General features: G+C 40.0%; 2 protein-coding genes across 2 annotated transcripts; both read right to left on the reverse strand.

The window, feature by feature from the left end:
- Positions 1 to 504: 504 nt before the first annotated feature.
- LOC141789708 (monocarboxylate transporter 2-like) lies at positions 505 to 17,594 on the reverse strand. The gene is made up of 5 exons (XM_074669612.1): positions 17,424 to 17,594; positions 15,419 to 15,639; positions 7,134 to 7,277; positions 4,432 to 5,247; positions 505 to 1,349 (listed from the first exon to the last, which is right to left on the reverse strand). Exons 2-5 carry the CDS (start codon positions 15,633 to 15,635, stop codon positions 1,075 to 1,077), a joined length of 1,452 nt encoding a protein of 483 aa, XP_074525713.1. The 5' UTR covers positions 15,636 to 15,639; positions 17,424 to 17,594; the 3' UTR covers positions 505 to 1,074.
- A 217-nt stretch (positions 17,595 to 17,811) lies between these two features.
- kbtbd8 (kelch repeat and BTB (POZ) domain containing 8) lies at positions 17,812 to 24,150 on the reverse strand. The gene is made up of 5 exons (XM_074678956.1): positions 24,069 to 24,150; positions 22,506 to 22,713; positions 22,072 to 22,378; positions 21,044 to 21,863; positions 17,812 to 20,872 (listed from the first exon to the last, which is right to left on the reverse strand). Exons 1-5 carry the CDS (start codon positions 24,082 to 24,084, stop codon positions 20,409 to 20,411), a joined length of 1,815 nt encoding a protein of 604 aa, XP_074535057.1. The 5' UTR covers positions 24,085 to 24,150; the 3' UTR covers positions 17,812 to 20,408.
- Between the last annotated feature and the right edge of the window lie 878 nt (positions 24,151 to 25,028).

Raw genomic sequence — 25,028 nt, forward strand, 5'->3', positions numbered from 1 at the left:
TCCTAATTCTACACACTTTAAATTAAAAACCTTAAAACTTAATACTGATAGTAAATTAAAGAAAAGACTAGTGTTACTTGTAAATGGTGTCACAACCATAATGCATACACTGGAGCTATTTACAACAGCACATGGAGAACAAGTCCTATTTTTTCAATTAAATCATTAAGCTGAAAAAAATCCTTCAGCATCTTTGTCAGGTGACCTTTTAAAGTCAATTATGTTAAAAAACTTGGCTCTCATAACTTAAGAGCTGTTTGCTTTGTAGGAGACCTAGACTGAGTGCCTCAGAAAATGTTGGCTCAGTAAGTTCAGTAACATCCAGAGAAAATACATTCATACCTGGACCTATCCCTGAATTTTGTGCAACTCAAGGTTACTCTTGTGCTGGCAGAGTTCATACTCTGGTCCAAAGAATATAAAGATCAGAGTGAAAAGTGTTCACACCTGCAACAATCACTCCCAGCTGAAGTAAAACAAAAATGGGGGGGGGGGGGGGGGGCATATGGACTTTGATAAGTCCCTGACTCATAGTCCAGCACCTTAAATAGATCTTAATTGAAAAACTTTGTAAAATACTTATAAGACTAACACAACCTTCAGGCTCTTGTACACTTGCATCTCCTGAAATAGACAACAACTCACCTCTCCTTGATGAACCTTGTAAACCACCACTTGCTTAGCTCTAGCATGCTGGAGCTATCATTAAGCTTTTTTCCAATAATTGAGGAATGTATGTCTGCAAACTTGAAAACTTGAGACAAATATTAAAATAGAAATATCTCTTTTATGCCTGGTTGTATACTGAGGTTTTACAAAAACAGCATAGGAATAAAAAAAACTCTGGTGGTGTACTGGTCATGGTGTAGGTGAGCCATGTAACCTAAATATATGACTAAAAATAACTGAAAAGAAAAAAAAGTGAGATATGAAGGCATCACAAGGAGAACAAACATTGCTATGTTTCCCCGACATATTGTACGTTTGCCTCTGTTTTGAGGTCTGATTTGCACTTTTTTTTCATATTGTTCAACTTTCCTGCTCTGTACTTGTTAAAGATGTTTGGCTGAAAATTTAAATTAATTCACATTCATTCAGTGTTACTGTGTTCTCAGGATCTCTGAGGGCTCCGTTCTTCTCTTTCGCCTCAGGCTCAGTTTGTCCCATCTCTGCCTCGGGGGTCTGTTTCATCTCCACCTCTGAGGCCCTCACCTGCTTCTGCTTCTCTTTTTCCAGCATGTGGTAGTTGTAGATGTTCATGACGAAGAGAAAAAGCCCACCAGTAAAGATCACTGCCCCACACATGAGGAAAAGGTACTTGTAGTCACCATAGATGTCCACCAGTAACCCTGCGTGCAGAAAGGGAGAAATGAAATCATATTTCAAACCAAATGAGCGCCACATTGGAAAAGTGTCAGTATGTCATGCAATACAATCTTCATTTCACCATGAATCAAGTACAAAGTTGAAGAGCAAGAAAAAACTCAGGCTAAGCTTATGTGTTTTTGTACAAAAGAGTGAAAGGCCAATCTGAGAAGAGCATGTAAGAAATGACAGAAGGCCATTTCGCCCGTCCTGGCTCTCCAAAGATCTTAGGGAGAGCAATTTGGACGGCTGCTACCAAAACGAATCCAGAGAGAGGCTCATTCTCAGAGCCATAAACACCGAGCCCAATTCTGCAGAAAAAGTGACAAATGTAGTTTAGATCAGCTTTGAGCCTCCAGGTTTTTAAGAGCCTTTCCCACACCTCAAACTTTCCCCTGCCTCAAGACATGGTGCTATCTCTATCTCTCTCTGCATGGATGATGTTTCAGCCAGTCCAGCTCAATGTATTACAGTCCCCCTTTATTCCAGTTTCAAGACAGAGAGAAATAATAGAAAATTCATCAGATATCTATATTACTATCACTGGAAAATGTTGTCTTTGTGGTCCTAAATTACACCTGTATTTGCCAAAACAGCTTTCAACCTATTCTCAGAGGAAAAGAGAATTTATCACTTGCTGTCCAAAACAATACAATAAAATGTAATACCAAATTAGTACAAAAAATAATAATTCTGTCAACCCAATTTATTTGTTTGTCTTTTCATCCAACATTCTCAAGTCCTTTTCATTATTTGTGAGCTCCTTCACAACATTCACAGTATTGTATTATCTAATAATAATCTGTTTAATAGCTCCCGTGATAGGCATCCTCTAATAATCATTTTTACAGTGGTAATAACGATGTTTGTGTTTGCTCACATGCTGTACTGTACACCACGGCGGGGTAGATCCCTTTGTTTTTTATCACTTTCAGACATCTAAATGCAGGCTGTAACATCTGATTGATAGCACTCATCTCGTGTGTACACCAATGACCATCACCCTCATTAAGACAGTCCTTGATTGGCTGGGTGGTAATTAGGTCCATCTGGCATGGTCACCTCTTTTTTTATGTATTCACAGCTTAATTATGGCCCAGGTACAGGACTTCAATGACGGGAATTTGCACTGAGCGTCATTAAACACCCAAAGCTAAAGGCTAATTACACCCACTCACCTCACTTCCCCTTAATTGGATTGACCCGGAGGTTTGGGGGAGCAGTAACAAGCAGTCTAGTTGTGGGGGGAGACATAACGATTGTGCCCTCTGGAGGAGAATGTTAGATGTGCAGGGAGGCACTTATTTACCCCATTAATGAGCGCCTCAGAACAGGGTCGCACCAGCCACACTGAGGGGCCAATAAATTTTCACCTCATTAAAACTCAGGTTGGAGGCACAGGAAAAGTTTGTCATGTGCAGTTTAAATACTCTACATCCTCAAAATGTTTTTAGAGCAATTAACTTTTCATACATAACCCTTAAAAGTTGACATTTATAACAATAGATTATTCAGAAGTCCTGCACTGATACAGCATTCATTGTAAAGCAAATGCCCAGATCCTGTATGACCTCCATAGAAATGTTTACACAGTATTACCATAAACAAAAACCTTCTAGCCATTTAAAGAGCTGTAGAATTTCTGTACACATTATACCACCGTGTATTGAATCAGAAAAAAATACTTTGGAATGTGGAAAGGCAATGAAGCCTAGGTTCCTTCAAGGGTGCTCCTCAAAATGTGTGCTATAATTTACAACAGAGGAGGTTAGAATTCTTGTTTTACCTTTTAAAGAAATTATTTCTCATTACCTCAAAATTTCCTTAATTGCAGGATAAATTCAAGAAAATCAATCTTTGTATAATGAAATATAATCTTAGAGGAAAAAAAAAACTTTCAAAATCCCAATTTTTCCATTTTCACTCAGACACCATTTCCTTTAAGCTCCTGTAAGGGACTTTTAATTGTGTTGATTGTGGTTACAATGTGGACAAAGTTTTATCTTTGTGTGAGTATTTTGAGGCAACAAATTTTATCCCGCTATTGTAAGAGCATAAAATGGCACTCATACTGTGAAGACAGTGCAATAAAAAGGTTGGAGATGTCAGTGGAAATGCTGACATTATGCTCCACTAAGTGCATACAACAGTAAAATGGTACTGTTGTTATGATTATCGCAGACTTCTGTGTTGTGCTTTAGCTGCTGAATCTGCTGACTGTCCTTAAACAAAATGTGCATCTGTTGCAGCATTTCTGCATCTAGCGTTCGCCAATACACCAGAACTCTATTTCAGACAGATCTACCAAAAGACACTTCTGGACAAGACAGTTATAGCACCAACTTAAGGCCTTGTATGCTTACTACAGCATTTCAGCACGCTTCAGCCCTAAAGCACGTTTGGAACGGCCACTGTGCCGTGCTTGAGCACGATTTGCTTCCGTGCTTCGGCACGCTTCCAAGAGGTGTGGGGGTGTTAGAGGGCTGTGTCGGGCGAAAACAACTCACCATAAGTCTATAAGTCTCTAAAGTTGTAGCAGTGCTCTCTGTGTCTCATTGTGCTGACTTTGATGAGATCGCGCTTCATGTAAACAGACGCTTCACAATGATGTAGGCAGGCCATGCGCGTGTGAGATACTCTCTAAAGTCTGGTTCACATAGGGGTAGTGTGACCGCTGGCCGTACTCTACAGCTGGGGAACAGCGCTGCGGAGGGGCAATCGTGCTCAAGCACGGCACAGTTTAGATGGCCAGTGTGACCACGCTCTCAGTCCCTCTGCATTTTCATGTAAACCCAGATTTTTTCAGTGTGTTTTAGGCTAAAACATTGCAGGGCCTTAGCTGTCAAAGTGCAGTTTTCCAAGTGTCTGCCATCAAACCTTTCTGATGTTAAACTCTTCATGTCTCTTTAGTCCAAAGAGTGTTGCAGTAATCAAAGTGAGTTCAAAGCAAACATGTTTCTGTGCCTGGATTCAATATTTCATGTAAACAAAGAAAAGTATTCTGCTAATTCTGATCAATCTGTCATGTCTGTAAAAGTAGAGTGCATGTTGAGTGTGCATAGTTACCTGCAGCAGGTGGTCCTAGCAGCATGGGGAAACACTCGATAATGGTGACCAGTCCAACAGCTTTAGGGAAACGTTGACTCCCCATCAGGTCCATCAGGCATTCAAATATCAGGGCAAAAACCATTCCAAAACCAACACCAAAGAAGACAGCATACACCACCAGAAAGGGGTAACTCTCGATCAGTGGGCACACTAAGTGGCATGTGCCGTTTACAAGCATGGCAAAGCCAAAGAGGTACTGGATTCTGGGCCTGATCCATTTGCTGTTGGCAATCAGGCCTGTTCCAGGCCGAACAAACATGTCCACAAAGCCCATTATCGAGAGCAGATAAGCTGCAGAGTACTCTTCCACACCTCGACTAATAGCATATGCTGACAGGAAAACAATGGGAGCATAGGCACCAAAGATAAACATGATGCTCCCAATGAGGTAGATAACAAATCCTCTATCCTTAAAGAGGGACAAATCCAAGAACTTCTTGGCATTCTTTACAAAGCGTCTTCTCAACCTGGTGTTTGTGTTATATGGCTGTTCCTCCTCAGTCTTCTTAAGCTCATATGAACATGGTTTACAAGGCAGAGCAACAGGCCTCATAAGAGCCCCAGCAACACAGCAATGGAGCATCAGAGCCCCGAGGATGAGGAGACTTCCTCTCCAGCCAAACTTGACCAGCAAGTATTGGTTGAAGGGGGCGAGGACACAAAGAAACACAGGACTCCCGGCCATGGCGAGTCCATTGGCTAGAGGACGCCGGGTTAGAAAGTACTTGCTGATGATGATGAGAGATGCATTCAGGTTTAGTGAGAGCCCACATCCTGTGTGAAGAAAGAGAAAAGAAAAAAGTCAAATCTAAAAATCAGTTTCTTTAACTTAAACTCCAGTGTGTGTCTGCTAAATTAAATCAGGACTTTCTCAGCCTGGTGCTCATTAAGGTTCCATTTCATTTCACTTTTGCTCACTAAAATCTCATTACTGAATGCTGGAATTATTTCAGAAATAATTTCTCCATTTAAGGGAGAATAAATTAGAGAGCTGTGTGATACGTGCACTTGCTTGCCTTTTAAGTCCAAATATTCAATTTTAATAGCGACTCATTTTCTGTCAAATTCAAGCACCAGAGGTAGATTGGTTCAGTCGCTGTAATCTGCCTTTTCAAACTCAATTCAATTTTCTTCTCTGGTTCATTTATAGGAGTCAAGGGAAAAGCTTAGAGATGTTCAATATCACTTTTTATACTTTTAATTGGCTAAGCCACAATGTGTTGCTAATGCGGCGACATTGGGCGGACACATGTGGCGGCTGGGACACACTCCTTTTGGCAAGCTTTGGGTGAGCACATGTGGACACTAGCACATGTGGCGGCTGCAACACGCTCCGACTGGCGCACACAGGGCGAGGGCCCGTTCAACGCTGCTCGCAGCTTTAATTTCTTATGTTTCAATACTGTCAGTTCATTGTATGTAATTAAAGAAAAATTTCTCCATTATGGACAGAAAGAATTTTAATCTATTTGATTCTTTTTTATTTGGGTTGTGGCTTCTTTCACTGATGTGCGGCCTCATTGTTATCATTTTAAAGTTGGCCTCAACTCCTTTGTTGTTTCTAGATCAGTGAGTGCGAGATTGAGACTATGTCCCTATGCTTTAAAGTGAATGGATTATTTGTGATCAGGTGACTAAAAAACGCAGCCTTTTAAGATGTGGTTGCTCCCATCAGTCCATAACACGAAATTTCATGGCACATTAATCCTTTTCTAGTATTTTCAAAATTTCAGGTCTTGTGTGAACCACTAAGAAAAATTTTATGATGACATTAAAACTAATTTGAGTTTTCATGCACAATAAAAGAATAACAGCCTCTTCTCAGACAGTGCAGAGGGACTCGCACACAAAAAGACAATCAAACTTCATCTTGAAATATAGGCCAAGGCTAAATGCTTAATAAAAGCCACTTTATAAATCTTGGGTGTTTTAAACTAAATGCTTCTCTTTAGGCCTATGTGTGTTTGTGTGAAAGCATGAGTGTGAGCATATGCCTGGATATCTGCTGGGTGAAACTGCTTGATGCCTGTGTGTCAGTGTGCCAGGGCACAGGGGAGCAGAGCAGGGCACACACATGCCCCCCAGCCCCACACATGGCCAAGCCTCTTGCTGGGCCTATTAATCCTTCACAGTGGTCCTTGGCAGGGTAATGAGCCTCGCAGGATGGCAGTCAGCCCCCATGTGACAACCATGATGGGAGCCTACGGGAGAGTACAGAGGGCCACCAAAGACCATGCTCTCTGGGATCAGGGATGGCTCTATGTTAATTACTGTCCTGGTGCTGTTCCCCTTGGTGCTCTGACTGCACTCCAGGAGCTAGACTCCCAGGGCCCAGACAAACAGCACAGCAGTTCAGTCAGAGAAAGCAGATCTGGCAGCCCTGAGATTCTAAAAGGATTTAAAAAGATGCAGACTTTCTCCTGTCGAGGAGGGACTTAAAAAGGGCTGATAGGAGTGATAAAAAGGCTGCATCTTATCAGGAGATTAGGCTAAACTGCAAACACATCATGTCTCAGGTTTAGACTGCGATCAACAGGCTTTAACGTCAGTGTACCACTTAGGTTGGTATGCACACAATATCTCAAATAACCTGGCTTAAACTTTTATTTCAAAAGGGGAAAAAAAGAATGAGGTTGAAAAATGATCCAGGTAAAATGTACCTCCAATGACACCAATGCAGAAGTAGAGGTAAATGATGGAGGTCCCAAAAGACGCAGTTATCATAGACAGCCCACATAAAAGTCCACCCAGCATGACTATGGGCCGGCTTCCAAAGCGATTGACCAATGCACTGCTCACTGGTCCTGCAGAAACATAGAGGAGAAAAGCAAGCAGAGAGGTCAGAACATTATTTTGCGCACCATCACATGAACACGTGTTCCTTTCCAGTTACTTTCTGCTAGTTTGTGAGCCAGGGTTCTCAGAGTAGGTCTAAACCAAGGTCAACAGGAGTAACGGTGAAAGAAAAACCTCAACAGTTTGCATCCACTGCAAAGCAACTTGGTGACTCATTAAGCTCTCCTGTGATAATTTCAAATACTACATTCAGTGATCCATCAGCAATTAAACAGCTTTTTATATGCTGTCACTCTTCCACTCATTCATGACCTTGCCTGAAAGAGTCACATTGAACCAACAGTCTTTATTACATAGCACACCATAATGAAAAACCACTTTATTTTCCCAGCTATTAGACCAATCATTTGAGTATATATTAATTTTGTTTGATTCATATGAAAAAAAATGAGGAAAGCATCAATCAAACTAATGCAAGGGCTGCCATGATTATTGAAACATGCTGCAGCTTTTTCAGGATGCGAGGAGAGGGCTCTCTCGTGGATGGTAATTATGGAAAACAGCCCTGTGAGTAGCAGATTACATGTTGGCAAACACTTCAAGAGCATGTTTACTAGTGTTGATGAATATCTGCCTAAATCAGGAGTAAAAATAAAAGGTAAGGCATGTTGTGTGTATTTAATGACACAGTAAGGATGGGAAACTTTCAAGATATCAATCTCTTTATTTAATGTTTCTTTAACACCTTTGTGCGTGTGATTTCTTGCAGAGGTAATCAATATTTTTCCCCCATTTTCATTTTCATTCATCATGGACCATCGGTAAATCTAATGTTTCTACTCAGAAAAACACGTTTTACATGTTTTTAAATACTAAGTGCAGCAGTAGCTGACAGAACTCAGAGAGAAGACGCTGTACATTGGTGTGTTGAGTGTGGAATCATCCCCTGAAACTGTTTTATTGAGAGCAGCTCATGTCATAACACAGCACACACCCATTGTTTACATAAAAGTAATGATCATCAGCATTTCCAAGAGCCTTGACTATGAGCCATTTGCACAGATTTTTTTTAGATACAACCATGCAGATAATCTAAAGCTGAGATAAAACTCAGAAAACAGTCAAAAATGAAGCACCATTACATCAACACCATAGCACAGACCACCATGGAGTCTACAGCTAACCAATGTCTCATTGGTTTGTAAAATGTGGCTAAAATTACCAGAACTAGCTCCACCAACTAGCCTTTAGCACTCTTTGTAGCATAACTTCCATGTCTTCATTAAGCAAAGAAGAAAGGTTATTAATCCCCATGGGGGTACACCAGGTGATTTGGCGTCTAAATAAACAGAAAAATGTTATAACAGCTTAAAACGCCATCTGATTTTGGGGGGGTTGGGTTTTTATTTATTTATCATCACATTAAATCACTTTGTGAGTATTTAATTATTTTTTATGAAACAACTGGATTGTTTACATTACGTGCATCACTTGGACAGCAGTGTTGGCAAAACACTTTTTTTTTCCTTTTTATACCTCCTGATTTATGATTTTCTAAATTGTAAAATGAAGATGAAGTAAACCCCTCATCCTGCAACTTACATATGCCCGACAAGTCCACACATTGCGAGCTCTCTGAGCTTTGATCTCATTATTTGAGCTTCTTTCAGTCACCTGTATCAAAATTCTGTACAAAATATCCTTGTGCAAGTCATTATTGTACACTAACACAACAGATGTTGCTCATACTCACACATTTTTGTTTATAAACTGAACAGAAATCAATCACAGCTTGTGTCGCTGGGGGAGCTCACCTGAAGTTTAGTTTCCTTCCTGCTTCTCACTGAACTTAAAAATAATTGTCCTCAAAACCTGCACCTCCTGTACTGTTGCAAGTTCACTGCACGCAATAAAAATATCTCCCCCTGTTTATAAAGTTAACTAGCTGCCTGTGAAGGTCAAACATAGATCATCTTTCTCACTGTAGCTGTGTCACAAGAGGGCATCCCCAGCACTACCACCGTTTCTACTGCCATTATAACTTTATCATTTAGACTTCTTGAGTCAGAGGTTCTCTCGAAAGGCTGTCCCATCTCTCCCATGGGGGTCCGGTGTCAGACCCTTGTGAGCTGAACCCTACTCTGATATATTCCCCATCTTTCTCCTTCACTGGGTGACATTGCTGAAGCCTTCCCAAGGACAATATGATGAAGCCTTGTGCCTGAGCCACAGTGGAGGGGTATATTTCACCAGTTGGGTCTCTGAGTTAGGTGCAGGTGAGTCACATGCCCTGTGGTCCCATTACCTTGAAAACATACTCTCATAAAGTCATTATAAGCTTTCTTGGGAGAAGCTCCTTCTTCCAAAATTGGTGTCATTTATGCATTTCCCAAAAAACTTTGTGGAGGATCAGAAAAGACTGAAATCACTTTCTGGTTACTTCTGGTTTCCTACAATGACTTTGGTCTTACAGTTACGGAGTGTAGGCACCTTTTTCTATTAAAAATATATTTATACAAATGCTAGGCAGACAAGAAACGAGCCATAAAATGTAAAGAAGCAACCCTGCAGTTTGGAGCTTTCCTCTTTTACCAGCTGTCCAACAACAGATTCAGAAACTAAAAGCCAGAGACAAAACTAGACTAGGCACTGACAGGTAAAGGCGCTGCAGAGGATGCAAGTTTCAACTGCAGGACATAATGAAAATATGTTATCCTGTCTATAACTTATCTTCTTCAAGTTAGTATTTTCAAATTAAGGACCTTGCTTGTCAGACTAAACTGTCATGACCTCTAAACAGTGATAAGCCCAGCACATTTTCTGTGCAGTGAAACCGAGATTTCTTTTCAAACCTTTCGATAGAGAACTTTCTGTTGGAACCTCAACAAAGGTGGTCTATTAGAGTGAATTTTGGAGGCTGCATTTGTTTCAGAAGGTTAATGTCTATATTGTATACCCATTAGGGATGCAACAATATAGTTAGCTCAGATTTTAGCTCAATGTTTTTTGGTCACAATTTAGGGTTCGGCTCAGTTGTGGCAGCCCCGCCATTAGAAAGTTTTCATATTTGGGTGAATTTTACAAAGAAAGGCAGAGAAAGGAAAAGCACCATTTAAATTCCCCAATTATTTCTCTATACAACAAAATAAATAAAGAAAAGGAGCCTATTTTTTTTCTTTTCAACACAGGCCTAAAATACAGCACAATATAAATAAAAATCATCAAAATGTTGCCAGTAGCTGCTGGGAGTGACGTTTGGATGCTCCTTCTCTCTCGTATTTACTAATTTTGTCAGCTTCTCTGCCAAATGAGCCCTGGTATGATTTTTACACAGGAAGTACTGCACTCCTCATTTCCCAATCTGAAAAAACAGTGAAATTATCTCAATGAGGTAACTCTTAGTTGCCTGCAAGGTCCATTTATCTGAAGTGAGAGCAAGGTTCTTTGCAAAAGTTTATTTGTTTTCAATAACTTTGAGTGCTGGATCACAAAGGTCAGGATGTTTCCAACACAAAAAAGTGTGCGTGAGTGTACTTTGGAATGGCCATCAAGTTTCTTAAATAAAGGTGACAAAGGTCCACGTCTTTAACCACTAAAAATGGTTACACTAAACCTTGGCAGTAAACACCACCATGGCCAGTATTTTTATGGTGACCTGAACCTCTTTGATTTGTATGGTCGAGGGCATCAGATACTTTTTTTAACTCATATTTTGATTAGTATTTTACCTGTTAAACTTTGTCTGTTAACATTTGCTGATCACTACGCCACAGGTTTGAAGGATGGTAGTGCTGACCCTTATTGCTGCTTTTACTGATTGCCAGAGGTGTCAAAAGTATTCACATTCATTACTCAAGTAGAAGTATATATAATAGGGTTTAAAAAGACTTTTGTAGAAGTTGTAGAAGTATCAACTCAAGCTTTTTACCGAAGTAGAAGTGTAAAAGTACTGGTTTCAAAGCTGCTTAAAGTACAAAAGTGAAAGTAACTGGGGGGGGTAAAGGTCAAAAGCTTAGGCTGTGCCACAGGGGCCTATTGAGGGATTATTTGTTTATCAACAATGGCAGATGCGTGCGAAACTTGGGTGCAGAAGCACTGCGGAGTATAATGCTTTGTCAAGGAGTTAACCACCAAAAAACACATTTTTCAACTTAGTTTCATCACTTTGACGTACGGCAAAATGCTTCCAGTTTTGTGAGATAGCAGTGAGTGGACAGAAGAGATCAGCAAGTGGGCAGACGTTTTTAGCAGAGAAACCTAGTGCGTACGCAGAGAGGAAACGCAACTCTCACTCGATGCTCATGACTGCATTATCCGTGGACACTTATCAGACTGTGACAGACCAGGATGTAAATATCGTTTCATAATATTCCCTGATTTTACTTTGGTCATAAAATCTGTTTCCGTTAATCATAATTTATAGGTTTACTCATTATTTACTGTCCATATTGAGTCCATGTTTGGTCAGAACCTCGGCCCTAAACCAACTCTTTCATTAAATAAGCAAAGTCAAATCTGTAGTATCAGCAGTTATTATTGCTTGTTTGCAGTCAAACCTGGTTAACTGAGGTAGGATAAAGAAGACACATTTAATTACACAACCGCAGACTTTGCTGGTGTATCAGTGTAAAGTGTGACCCTGTTAACTGGTGACTCTCGGCCGTTAATCACAGCTGGCGTCGTCAACACCAGTTACGCTGTAACAGTCGAAACTTGACTATTGTGTAGTATTGTTTTTGATAGCTGTCCACAGTAAAAAACGTACATTTTGATGCTTCTAACAGGTTGAATTCAGTGTTTAAAAAACGCTAACTCATCTGAATGAATGGAGCTAAATGCTGCTTCTGTGGTCGAGATGCTTTCACATCTTTATGATGACGTGGACTGATAATCCCTCTATAGGTCATATGGTTCATCCCCCCTCCTGATGGCATGATAATAATGTTCATACATCTCATTCATCCGCAATCAAATTCACTTTACCTGATGGCTCGATTTTAGCAATTTTAGGATAGGGTTTTACTTTTCTTTGGTGTGTTTCTTTTTGAGCGATGACAAGCTGGAATGAAACAGGAGTAGTGAGGCTTCTTACAAAATGTGCGGAGTAGAAAGTACAGATATTTGCCTGAAAATGTAAGAGGTAGAAGTAGAAAGTAGGCAAAAAAATAATTTCTCAAGGAAAGTAAAAGTATCCCAAATTTTTACTTTCATAAGGTAACAAAGTATTTTTACTTAGTTACTTGACACCTCTGCTCATTGAATGAAATCTGACACCTTTATTGCCAGTTTCCTACAAAATTAGTTCAAACTTAATGCATGAGGGGAAAAGTCTCCTCATCCTTGACTCTTCTACACACAAAACAAAGCCACTGAGAGCAAAATGAAATGCTTTGAAACTACTGAACCTATAAGATGTGTGTTGACAGTGTAAGCAACAACAATACCCAAGAAAGAGAGAGAATAACAAATCGAACAATTCATACTAAATCATGTTAAGTAATTCCTTCTAAACCTTCTACTTTGGTCTTTTGACAATATAACAGACTGTGTTTCAATTACAGACATTTTCAGCCCACATGAAGGGTTGTGGAGGCTTTTTTGATTTTAATGGGTCTGAAGCCAATACAGGAGGCCCTTTGAAATGACAACTGTCACTTTGTAAAATGATGTCTTCAGAAGGAGAGCAGACAAAAAAAACTTTGCCTTTAACATTTTTAACAAGTGATCATTTGGGTTTTAGGTTTTGCTTGACATGACATGCAGTTTTATTGAATTTTTAAGAATTTCTGAAAACCAACCTGGCTTACAACAGCCATATAAACCAGAATATTCTATTTCTTATGGGATTAATCTGCACATGAGTCGATGAAAAGCAGAAAAGTTTTTTAATTTGTGTCACCTGAATTCTTTAGACATAAAGAAAAACTACAAATAACTCAGAGCAAAGAGAGTCTCTGTTGGAAGTCAAATTCATGTCATGTGAGTTACATGTTAACATTCTACTTACTCAGAGGACTATTTCAGTGAGTGTGGTACCTCATGTGAAGTCAATTTAACAATTATCCATCTAGGTCAGTTGAGTGCACAGCACAGTTGTTGCTTTTTGAGTGTGACAGGATTTCTCTTTTATTAGCATGGAACTAGAAATTACTTCATGATGTGAAAGATTAGTAAAAGAAAAGCACAGACTACTCATCGGCCCTCTTACAGGCGAAATGCAGCTGGAGAAAACTGTCCATTAGCTGTAAACTCTGTGGTGTATCCAAGAGGAACTTTAACAGATAATGTGAGGCAATTTAAAGAGTGTTTGATCAGCAGACCATTATCAGTGCTTCTGTCTTGGTGGGTGATCTAAGAGCCTCAAGGAAAGAAAATACAATCCAAAAAACACCCCCGAAAAAGAAGCAGCAGCAGCTCAGCCTGGTTAATCCAGAGGCCATTACATACAAGCCAATATAAATTTATTCTCTGGTCAGGTAAAGAGCGCTGATTTAAAGGTGCTGACTCCAGAAATTGACTTAAAGGGAAGTGACCTCACACTGCACAGAATACCACACACCTTTGCTGCTTTTAAAGTCAATGTGTGCATGTGCTGTTTTGTTCTGGACACAAATTTGAAGTCCACAAGAAACAACGGTTTTCTGCACTAACAAGTTTAATTCTTATTTGTAGTTTATCAACAATTTATGTGACAGCTCTATTCTCCATCATATCACACTTTTTAAAAATCTGCTCCCTGCAAGAAGACCTTATTTTTGCAATGACTTCTACTAAACAGTGTGTTATTGAATAAGGTACTGCAACGACGGGCAGCTATAACTCAGGGGTAAATCTGATTATCTGCCGATCAGGAGACTAGCTGTTAGATACCTAGGTCCTCCTGATTCTTACCCCTGAATCACATGTTCTGATACATAATGATGAGCCTTACATGGTATTGTAAGAGTGTGAGTGTGGACATACATAATTATTCAGATTTTTGCATGTAACAATTGCAAATTTAGTGTGAATGGGTCCTATGCAAAAAAGATCAGGGAATCTACAGAGTGGTGGTCAGTGGAGAACCTCTGCTGTATTTTATACTGTAATATGAAGACATCAAGTTTACAGTTTGTTGAAATCCAATGTAATCATCAACATTAAAATGAAAAACAAAGCCAGGGAAAACATTTCCCAACCTAATTTTAAGGTGTAATGAATACCTGCTTAACACAAAAATATACAAAGCAGCAATTCATTTAAGGAGGAGTATACAGGGATCATTCACTGTTAAAGGGCAACTCTGGTTTTTTGACACCTGGACCTTATTTATAGGTGCGTGCATGCTCATATACTCACTCAGACAAACATCGTGCAGCTCTGAGTCCTTCAGAAATTATTTAGATCCAACCGATTTTAGCTGCACTTAGCGGGGGCCACGGCAAGGGAGCTTCAGCGCAGGACATGATCTATGCAAAATCGCTCATTTCGGCTATATTTTTTCATCCATCGCCAGTGTTATCATGAAGTCAGCTCGTCTTCTGTTGCCATAAGCAAACACTGTCCACAAGCGCACCACCAGTTCACATTGAGTCGTAGACGTGCTCCTGTTTGTTATCCTCAAGCCAGCTCTTTGTCTCTCTCCCTCTGTATCCTTCTTTCATGGAGCTCCTCGTCCCTGTACTCAGGCTCAAACCGGTAAGGACAACCGTCAAACTCGAAGTCGTAGTCTGAAGACGGTAGACGAGCTGACTTTATGATAACACTGGCATTGAATTAAAAAATATAGCCGAAATGAGCGATTTTGCAGAGATTATGCCCCGCGCTGAAGCTCCCTTGCCGTGGCCCCCGCTAAGTGCGGCTAAAATTGGTTGGATCTAAATAACTTCTGAAGGACTCCGAGCTGCACGATGTTTGTCTGAGTGAGTATATGAGCATACACACACCTATAAATAAGGTACAGGTGTCAAAAAAACGGAGTTGCCCTTTAACAGTTACTTCAACACCTTGTACATACTTTCACCCTTTTTCCTGTATATTGAAGATTCTCATCAGTGAATCCTATACTTTTTGGGGGGACGATTGCTGCTTATACAGCTCAAATGTTTTTTTTTGTTTTGTAAGTCACACGTGCAAACCAATGCAACAAGAGTGAATTAAATCAACTCACCGCCTGCATACATAGCAGCTAGCATGATCGATGAAATCAATGCTATTTCACTGAAGCTCGCTCCCAAGTCCTGTTGGATATCCTTGAAAAATATGGAGAGGACTTTAGGCGTGGCGTAGGCAAATCCTATGGAAATGTGGGCACCAATCACCACCATCCAGCCCCAACCTCCATCCAGGGGTTTGTACTCCAAAGGATTTGCTGGAGCAGGGGACATGTTCCTGTTTGAAGAGTGACACATACACAATGTTATGCTAGCCAGTCAGGAAGACAAAGATCAAGAGTTCATGTATTGAAGTCAGACATATCTGAATGTAGTATTGCAGCTAAACTTCACATGATGCCACTGCAAAGAAGTAAAAACAGTTTAAAATAAAATAAGTAAATAAAAACTGATCTATACAGAAGATCACAGTGTGTTCAGGCTGATAGGGCCACCTCCAGATCTCTTCAGAGACAAAGTCACTGAACCCGCTATCTGTTACTTCATGGGTGGTGTGTTTGGGCCTGTGTCTTCTTTTGAATACCTTGGGTTTAAAATTGATAATTGTCTCTTATATAGTTTGATTTATTAAAAAAGTACTGAAAGTTACAGTCTTCACACAATGACCCAGCTACAAAACTTGACTTTGCTCTGTGTCACCAGAGTTTCTTTAAAACAGTTTTTTTTTTTTTTTAGCAGACTGAAGAAGCTGGAGGAAGATGCATCAGATTGTGCTTTTTGCATCTTCATCTTGTGCGATCTAGAATGAGTTGAGATATTTCTAAAACTTTACAACTTGTGCTGTTTGTTGTAATTTTGTTGAAATTTGCCGCTGCTGGTCTTGGTCAGGACACTCCTGCAAGACAGATTTTTTTTTTTTAAATCTCAAGGAGGTTATCCTCATTGAATAAAATAAATAAATAAGGGAATGAACATGTCTGTCACGCCATATGAAAAAGGTATCATGGTTTTACTGATTGCCAGGCACTAAAACATTGTTTGCAGAAGTTATGTAAGACAGAACACAACACTGAGTCTAATGGTGGCTACTGATTGTACAGCTTTTTGCTTTTTTAGATAAGACTTTAAAAAGCTGGTTTACCCGTATTTGGCACAGCAGGCTGATTTAAATTCAATAAACTGTTATGATCAACTGATTATTAAGCAATTAAAAAATGAAAGTTACGGATGAGTCACTCACTGATCCCCTTGGTACAAAATTAGAAAGTGGAATCGGGCACTCAGAAAGGCGCTAACGTTGAGAAATATGTCTAACATACACCATAACTTACATGTCTTGTTACTGTAATAACTACGGCTTCGGTTTGACTCGTGGAGCACTCACGGCTTCAAAGCACAGGCTGCAGCCGGGTTTTAGCCATTTCTTTCCCTGAGTGTTTAAAACGTTCACAGTGAGACACAAGCCGCATTTGCCTGTATCCTAACAGCAGCGACTTTCCACATCTCTAAAAGTGAAGACTTTGTTTTTTAAAGAGCTTAAAACAAACGCTACAGAGACAGACGTGCCCCGTATCCCGTTTGTCCTAACTTTGCTCTCCGCTGGCTAGTAATGAGATGATACTTCCCACGTGGACAGCGTTTCCTGACAATGATACTCGGGGTCTACTACTCTTCTGGGTTCACCGAAATAGGATATCATAGAATAGGATAGAACTTTATTTGTCGTTGCAACAAGTATAACGAAATTGCAAAAGTCCTTCAGACAGTGCAAAACAGTGTGAAGTGTAAACATAAGTGAAGTAAAGTAACATAAGATACGAAATAAAATAAAAAATAAGATACATACATAAGTATAAGAGGAGAGGAATGACATTGTACAAAATACGATGCAAAATAGCTGCTATGTTTAGGTGCATTGATGACATAGAGGTAATTGTTTTATTGTTATATGACGACAAATGAGGTACTGATTTCAGCCTTTGTTCCGGACCTTTACTTAACAAACTAACTACATAGTTACAAAAACTCAAAATGTTATTTTTAAAGTATGAGACGCCTTACCTTTCATTGAGTGCCTTCGCTGGCCGTTTGTCTCAACAAACTTTACAGAAGTTTGAGCCTGCAGCTTTATTTGACGTACGGTCACGTGTCACACTGGTTGCTTGGGGGGGTTTGCCCTCACAGATTTGACTAGTTTCAGCACCATTAGTTTATGAGCTCTGTCCCTGCATGTCGTTTAGCCTGTAGATCACCGTGTTTTCTGTCATAGGTACATACACGTGTGGATGTCTGTGGTGGGAATACAGCCTACACTGTTACATCATTCATATCTCTGAGTCAGATCAAAGTAGGTGGGCTGATACTCAAACCAATAGATGCATACAGAAACTGATGACAGCAACAGGTTAAATAAATAATTGTGAACTTTTCATCTTTAATATTTTTTTATTTTCAAATTATGTGCAATGTGAATTTCACAGTTGAGCTTAACCACCACCATAACCCAAAAACAGACAGACCAGCAAAATAAAAGTGAGGAGAATGCACAGAGAACACAATGAAATAGCACCAATAAGCGATGCATGGTGATGACCAGAATGAGCAAAGTATTGCAGCTCAAGGCCACTAAATATTGAACCGAGTAGTTTTTTTTTTTTAGCTTGTTGTATTACAAGACTGGTGTTTGAAAAGTGACGTAACAATGGAGTTACTTGATCTGTAATGCTTAGTTTCAGTGAGAAGTTACAAAGAAATAGTACTGTACAACAGAGGAGAAAAAGAAAATCAAAAGATAGCACTCGTGCAGGTAATCATTTTTTTTCCTCAATCGAGCAGGATTACGCTACAAAAAACTAAATAATTACACAAAGAAAAGGAAAAACAGCCACTGGAGACAACAAAAAGAATATCACATCATTTTTTTTCAAGTTATAAAAGAAACCGAAGAAAAGTTTAAAAAACTGTGCAAGTACAGCAAACCTATAGTACAGTATATTACACATAACAAAAACATTTAAATACAGTACTGTGTATCAGTAGAAATCCTGAGAGTTCTCCGTTCCTGGTTCTCAAATGGCCGTCTGTAGACATGTGAATGAAGCTCAAACCTTTTTTTCACCCTTTATGAGAGCGTTGTCCAAGCTGGGTCAATTGTAAAATCAACTCAAAGTCAGTCAACAGTGGATCTTCTCTTGGAGAAGTTATGTTACGTCATATCCTTACTTAATGTGGCACATCCTGTAATTATTTCCACATAAATCTCTGTGATGATTGCTGTGTGGTCAAAAGTTTATCATAATAGAGGAGCATTCTCTTTTAAGATAAAAAGCAAAGGGAAATGTGTAGTGCAAAGATGATACAGGAACCTGCATGAGGAAATTGACGGCACTGAAAATGTCACACTTTCACAGGGAACGCCACTCAGTGGTGGTATTAATTCTTCTGTACAAGATTGTCAAAAAAAAAACAAAATAAAAGAGCAGCACCAACAATTTGTGTCCTCTGTGAGATGGCGTGTGAAAACGGTTTCATGGCTGTTGGATGAGTGAGCACATGACCCAAGCCACCCTTTTGTATAGTCTGCTTGTTCTGTAGGGTGCTTTGTAAAGTTTGCAGTTGAGGACTGCTGAAGTGGAGAGTGATTCAGTGCAATGCTGAGTAAGACTTTGCAGATTTTCTTCATCAGGAGGAACAGTTTTTGATTCTGATGCCCCTTTTCAAGCCACAGGCACATTGGCATCCCAAATGATCTGCACTAAATTACGCATCACTTCCAGCCTGCACCAATGCAACAGACAAACAATCATTATTGGAACTACTGTGATTTTTGATAGCATAGACAAGCACACAAAACCATTAATGCACTTTTACTAAGGTATTATAACATAAAATAGCCTAATCACAGTTCCATGACTTATTGCTACCACAAAATTATTTTCGATGTCCAGATCAATCTTAGCAAGACCTCAAATGCTTATTTGGCATTAAAGAGGAAGGCTCTTTTAACTTGATGCAAATAATTATGATCCAACACCGAAAAACAACTTACACAGAGCTCAATGCTGAACTGAGCTTTTCACAAAGTTGCTTAATCAACACACTGGCCTGAAATGTCCCTTTACTCCTAATTGAATATCTCTGAAGTTTCTGAGGTATGCCTGTTAGTTGGTCTGAACTTTCCACTTAGTGTTGCAACAAATTTGACTCCGTCCATATTTCTCCAATGTGGAGAGAGTACTCTTAACATTTCACTTAAGTTGTCTTCGCATGTGACACAATCGGATGCAAACTGAAAAAGTGGGAGGTAAAAGCCTCCCATGCAACTGAAAATCTCAAACAAAACTTAAAAATAGCTTGCAAGCCACACATAGTGTATTATTTGACACACTGACGCAGGTAAAGGAAGAGAGAAATATCATACAAGCTTCAAGCTTCAATAACACTAGGGTAATGTAAATCACAAGCACACTTCAAATTAAAACTTGTCTATAAAATAAGATGAAGGACTAAAGCACATAATAGGAAAAAAAATCAAACACACAAACCTCAGAGCCAGCAACCTACTAATGAGCTATGGTACTCATCTTACCCGTATGAATATATAGTTTATATAGTTATTTATATATATTTATATAGATTTTCACTTTATGCTGACACCTAGCATCCATATCTCCTGAGGGCACTTTTGTCTTACCCTCATTCGCATGCTTATCATTAGTAAAAATCCCTACCTATATAACTACTGAAAACAAACAAAAAAACATGGCTCAACAATAAGCAAAAATAAGATAATTGCACTTATGATTCATTTTACGGATTTGTTAAACGAGCATCAGTGTGGGTAGCTGGTCGTCATCTGGAAAGAAAAATACTGCAATCTTTTAAAAGCACCCCCATTTTGATCATGTTAAACCAAAGTTTGAACGACTTAAGACTTAACCAAAAATTGTCCAAGAAGTGCAAACCCAATGGTCACACCAGGCACAAGGCAGACAGGACCACACTATTCCCTCTGCCTCAATGATTGGGTTCACAAAACCAGCCACTTCAAAGCACTTTCTGTAGACACTGTGGGTAAAGTTTGGCCACCACACATTCAAAATGGCGACCCAAATCCCAGAGGCGATCTGGTGTCTCGTAGACTTTGGTCCATACATCTGCCTCGTCATCGTACTGGTAAAGGGAGTTCTTGCGGCTGGTACGAAACACATGCTCCTCCACCATGACCTGTGTGGCCCGTACAAACAGGTGTAGTTTGCCTTGCAGCAGCATGGCCTTGATATACGGGCTCGTGGCTTGGTCAAAGGGCAGATCCCTCTTGCGGCTCCATGTGTTCTTCTCAATATCATATACCTCCACAGTAAAGGTGCGCTGGTGGTTCCTGCAGATTCCAGCAATGTAGTAGATGCAGTTTTTATGCAAGGCAGCCAGACCCTGACTCCGAGGCACACTCATTGGGGCAAGATGACTCCAGTAGTCTTTTCGTGGATCAAAGCAAAAGAAATATTCACCTGTAGAAAACAAAGAGAAATGTTAGTTACATCTTTGGTTAACAGCTTTTAGATTCTGTTTCATAGCTATGACACAAAAATGTTGCATTATGGACACATTTCACTTTGAACAATGAGAAACAAAAAAACCCCTGACTTTTAATCCACTGTACATGACACTCATAAACTTACCTTGGAGAACATAGATGCGGTCCCTGTACTCCACAGCACTGTGAAACTCCATGGCCACTGGCATGGGGCTGACTGCTGTCCAACAGTTGTCCCTGGCATCATAGCATTCTACTGATTTTAATGCATTTCGTCCATCACCTTCATACACTCTCCCTCCCAGTGCATAAAGCTTCCCACAGCAGTGCACCAGCCTGCAGCCTATCCGGGCTCTTAGCAGAGGTGCACGTGGAAGCCATCGATTGCCTGCATGTTCATACTGCCAGAAGTCACTCTCTGCCCGGTGATCTATGGACACTTCGCTGTTGCTCGGTCTGTAACCTCCGGCAATGTAGATGTCGTTCTCTGAGGACACTAAGATACCGACCTCTCGGAGATCATTGGGCGGTTTGCAGAGCTTGAACACCCTTCCTGTGGCTGTGTCCAGGCAAGGCACCGTCTGCTTCTTCCCTGAGTGTTTGTGAGCGGCGTCAAAGCAGATAACCATCTCAGAGGCTGTCATACCCAGGCGCTGTGGGCAACCATTGGTGCCAGTGAGGCGAGCTTTAGCCTCAGCAGGGTCCTTAGACAGAGACAGGGCACAAGCAAAGGGGGCAGGTATCCGACTGAGGAAGGCCTCATCCAGCAAAGGCAGACGAATGCATTGGGAAAAAACCTCAGCTAGGTGGGCCTCACGGGCAGGCAGGTCATGCTCGAGCCAGCGCACTATGCTTTCATAGACGTGTTCTTCTTTCTCCACATTGAGGTCATCGTTGTTCAAAATGCTCACAAGCTGCTCCTTGGTCATCTGGAGGAACTCTTGCTCCCATGACACACACAAAAACTACCACAAAATAAAAGGAGAAAAAAAAAGATTTCAGTTAACAAACAACACTCACAAACTGAAATAAACTAACAGTTTAAGGAGGAAAGCAACAAAAGAAACAAACTTAGTATCAAATTACAATCAAGTAACAGAAAGAAAGATTATTTACTGACAGAGCAAATACCATGTAGATAATAGCTCTAATCTAAGCACTAGTTAAACTGACCTTCTTGCGAATGTAGTCCTGAGAGCGCTCCCTCAGCTCCTGGTGCCCATAAGCATCGGCAAACATGTAGACCCCAATACAGTTCTGGGGGTCAAGTCTGCTGATCATGAACTGGGCACACTGGTCTTGCAGTGCAGGAATCTGGAAAATGCTGGCTGCAGTGAAAAGAGCCTGGACGTTGGATTCAGAGAGCATGACCCTGGATGTGTAGGCATAGTCCAGGACCAGGTGCATGGATTCAGATTCCACCCCAACGATTCTGACTTCACGCTGGCTGCTCTCTGTAAGGCCGCTGGTGAACATGGACCTGTGGTGATGGTAGAAACACACGTTTTAACTAGATTAGAGTAATCCTATGAAACTAATCCTTTTTGATTTTGTGTGGGGGGTTGTAAACATTGTACATAAATGTGTACACATGCAACAAATCTCACCTAAAATAAGGGCTGATTGCTGCAAGAACATTTCGATGACACGAAAAAGTCTTGCCATGGTCCACTTCTACGACAATGTCTGTGAGCTGTGCTTCATCGTACAAGGCTTTGAGCTGCTGAAGGATGTTGCAGGCATGAACAGCATCTACCCCATTATAGTTGGTGCTTGGAGGTGTCCCATTTTGTACTTGTAACAGCTTCCCTACCTCTGAACACAGTGCAAGGAAAAAAAAACAAGAATTAAAAAAAACATGAATATAATACAAAGTATTGTCAAGGTAAATCTGATGGCATAGTTTAGGACAATCTAATTTCAACCTGAATCTTGACCAACAGAGAGATCCAAAAAGACAGTTACATTTAGATACATTTGTCATGAGGCTGATTGTAAATGAAGTCTACAAAGATGATCACAGCTGCTTGTTTTGAGCAGGAAAAGATCTGTACTATAATCTAAACCAAAATCACAGTTTATTTACACTGTGTTCAACTGCTTTTATCAAGCATATGTCTCTCCCAATTCCAAAAGTGATTGTCAACTTTAAAAACTCCTTACATCTGTTTTCCGTATGTATCAACATTTGCTTGAATCAAATTTTAGGGCGAATACACATTTTTTCTTAGAGAGCAAGGCGTTACGGATAATTTGGGTTTATCCACTCGTTGATTCAGTCGCAATCCTTACTTATCACAAGTGTTATACCGACTTTTCAATCAGGCATCCCACTTTCATTCTGTTATTGGTTTTGCAATGTCTTCGTGTTTGTCTTCGGTTTCATCTTCTCAGGGGCAGAGAGCAAAAAACTTTTCCAACACATACCTCGTGTTGTTGACAGGACAAAGGCTTGCGATGAGTGGATTGAAACCACTGTCTGGCCAGGTGGGAGCTAGCTTGCTAACATCGAACAACGCTGACCAGGGAATGCATTTACTATTTTAATATCTAACTACACTGAAATGCAAGTAAAAGAGCAAAGGTGATAACACGTTTAGTGTTAAAAAAAGATTCTGGTTGAATGGTTTTCGTAATTAACAGCAATTATCGCGTTGCCATGGGCTGGTTTACATGCAAGCTCAACTTTTAGCATTCAGCTCAGCAACTAGCTAATGTTAGCAAGCTTTCTTTGACACAACATTGCGAGATATTAGGGACGATAAAGACTCAAATGTTTCCTGTTTTGATGCTCCTATTTGAGGGTAACAAAACTCTACCATCCATCTAGTGCATCACAACGATGGCAATAACTGTAGCCACCTCGTGTCTAACACACTGTCTTGTTATAAACAAGTGTTTACACGATCAGCTGTATGTACCGAGCTAACCGGCCGAAAGTTAGCCAGACAGCTAACATTAGCTGCACAACGCTAATGAGGCTAACGTTAACCAACACTTTTGATAAGTCGTTTAGAGGCTGACCTCTTACAACGAGAATACAACATGTCATGAAACTTAACGCCAGTATATAATACGTAATTCCAAGAATATCGTAACACACAAATTATAACTTTACAAGACGTTATTTAAGTTAGATTACTACACAAAACAATGAAGATTTTGCTAACCTCCACTGGCAGCCATTCTCTCCAGTCTATCTCGGGGCAGACCGAGAAACGTCAGTTAGTGCACAGTAGAGCCCCGGAAACAAGAAACAGCCAATCAAATGAGAAGCACGGATCTCTCAGCCAATCATAATCCTTCGTCTGAAATAGGGAAAAAGTTGATAGGCATACGAGCACACGGTGATAAAGTTATACATTGCACTCTATAAAATAAAATAACAGTCGAAACGTGCAGATATGGTCTAAGGCAGAGCAGAAGCGGCTGGAATTAATTTTGCAAAGGTTGTACCTCCACACGGACTTAACAGGTTATAACCTGTCTATCCTGTTTACTTTTTTTTTTTTAAATGTACAAATATATATGCTCCATAGTTTCATTGAGATTAAAGAAAATATGTCGTGTATGAGTTAAAACGGATAAGCAGCAAGCTTTCTTTTAATGTTATTATTATTGGGGATTTTTTAAAATTAAAATAATAGAGATAATATCCTGTAATGGTGGTATCCAGTCACCACACTGAAAATCCCACATGGTTTTCTACTCTTGTGAAATTAATAATAAATAGATTTGTCACGCATACTGATGACTCTCCTGATTGGGTTAGGGTTAGGATTTGTTTACACAGAATTATTCTTTGTCCTCATATCTCCATAAAGCATCTCTTAAATGTTGGCTTTTGTTGGCCAATAAACTTTGTTGCATGTCATACCTTCAAAATAGGATCATATGACATTTAAAGCTGCCTTGCTGTTTTTTTACCTTGGACTTCACAGATGTCTTGGATAAGCTGCTGATATTTTGAGTGGAAGCATGGAAAATGCACCCTGGTCACAGTCACCACAATCAAAGCTTTTTTTTAATTTAATTTTATTTTTTTGACCTTGTTAATAAGATGTAAAACATGTTATGATGATATTCTTAACCCGACCTCTGAAGATAACCATGATGTACATGCTCGTAAC

Source organism: Halichoeres trimaculatus, unplaced genomic scaffold (genome assembly GCF_033239565.1).
Source record: "Halichoeres trimaculatus isolate MK-OKI-2021-1 unplaced genomic scaffold, fHalTri1.1 fHalTri1_scaffold_1, whole genome shotgun sequence".
NCBI lineage: Eukaryota > Metazoa > Chordata > Actinopteri > Labriformes > Labridae > Halichoeres > Halichoeres trimaculatus.

Coding starts and splice junctions, on each gene's coding strand:
- LOC141789708 (XM_074669612.1), bottom strand. CDS start 15,635: ATGTCCCCTGCTCCAGCAAATCCTTTGGAGTACAAACCCCTGGATGGA. Junction 7,278..15,418: donor AGCTGCTATGTATGCAGGCG/GTGAGTTGATTT, acceptor ATGTTTCTGCAG/GACCAGTGAGCAGTGCATTG. Junction 5,248..7,133: donor CTGCATTGGTGTCATTGGAG/GTACATTTTACC, acceptor TTCTTCACACAG/GATGTGGGCTCTCACTAAAC.
- kbtbd8 (XM_074678956.1), bottom strand. Junction 22,379..22,505: donor GCAATCAGCCCTTATTTTAG/GTGAGATTTGTT, acceptor CCATCACCACAG/GTCCATGTTCACCAGCGGCC. Junction 20,873..21,043: donor CCGCATCTATGTTCTCCAAG/GTAAGTTTATGA, acceptor TGTTTTCTACAG/GTGAATATTTCTTTTGCTTT.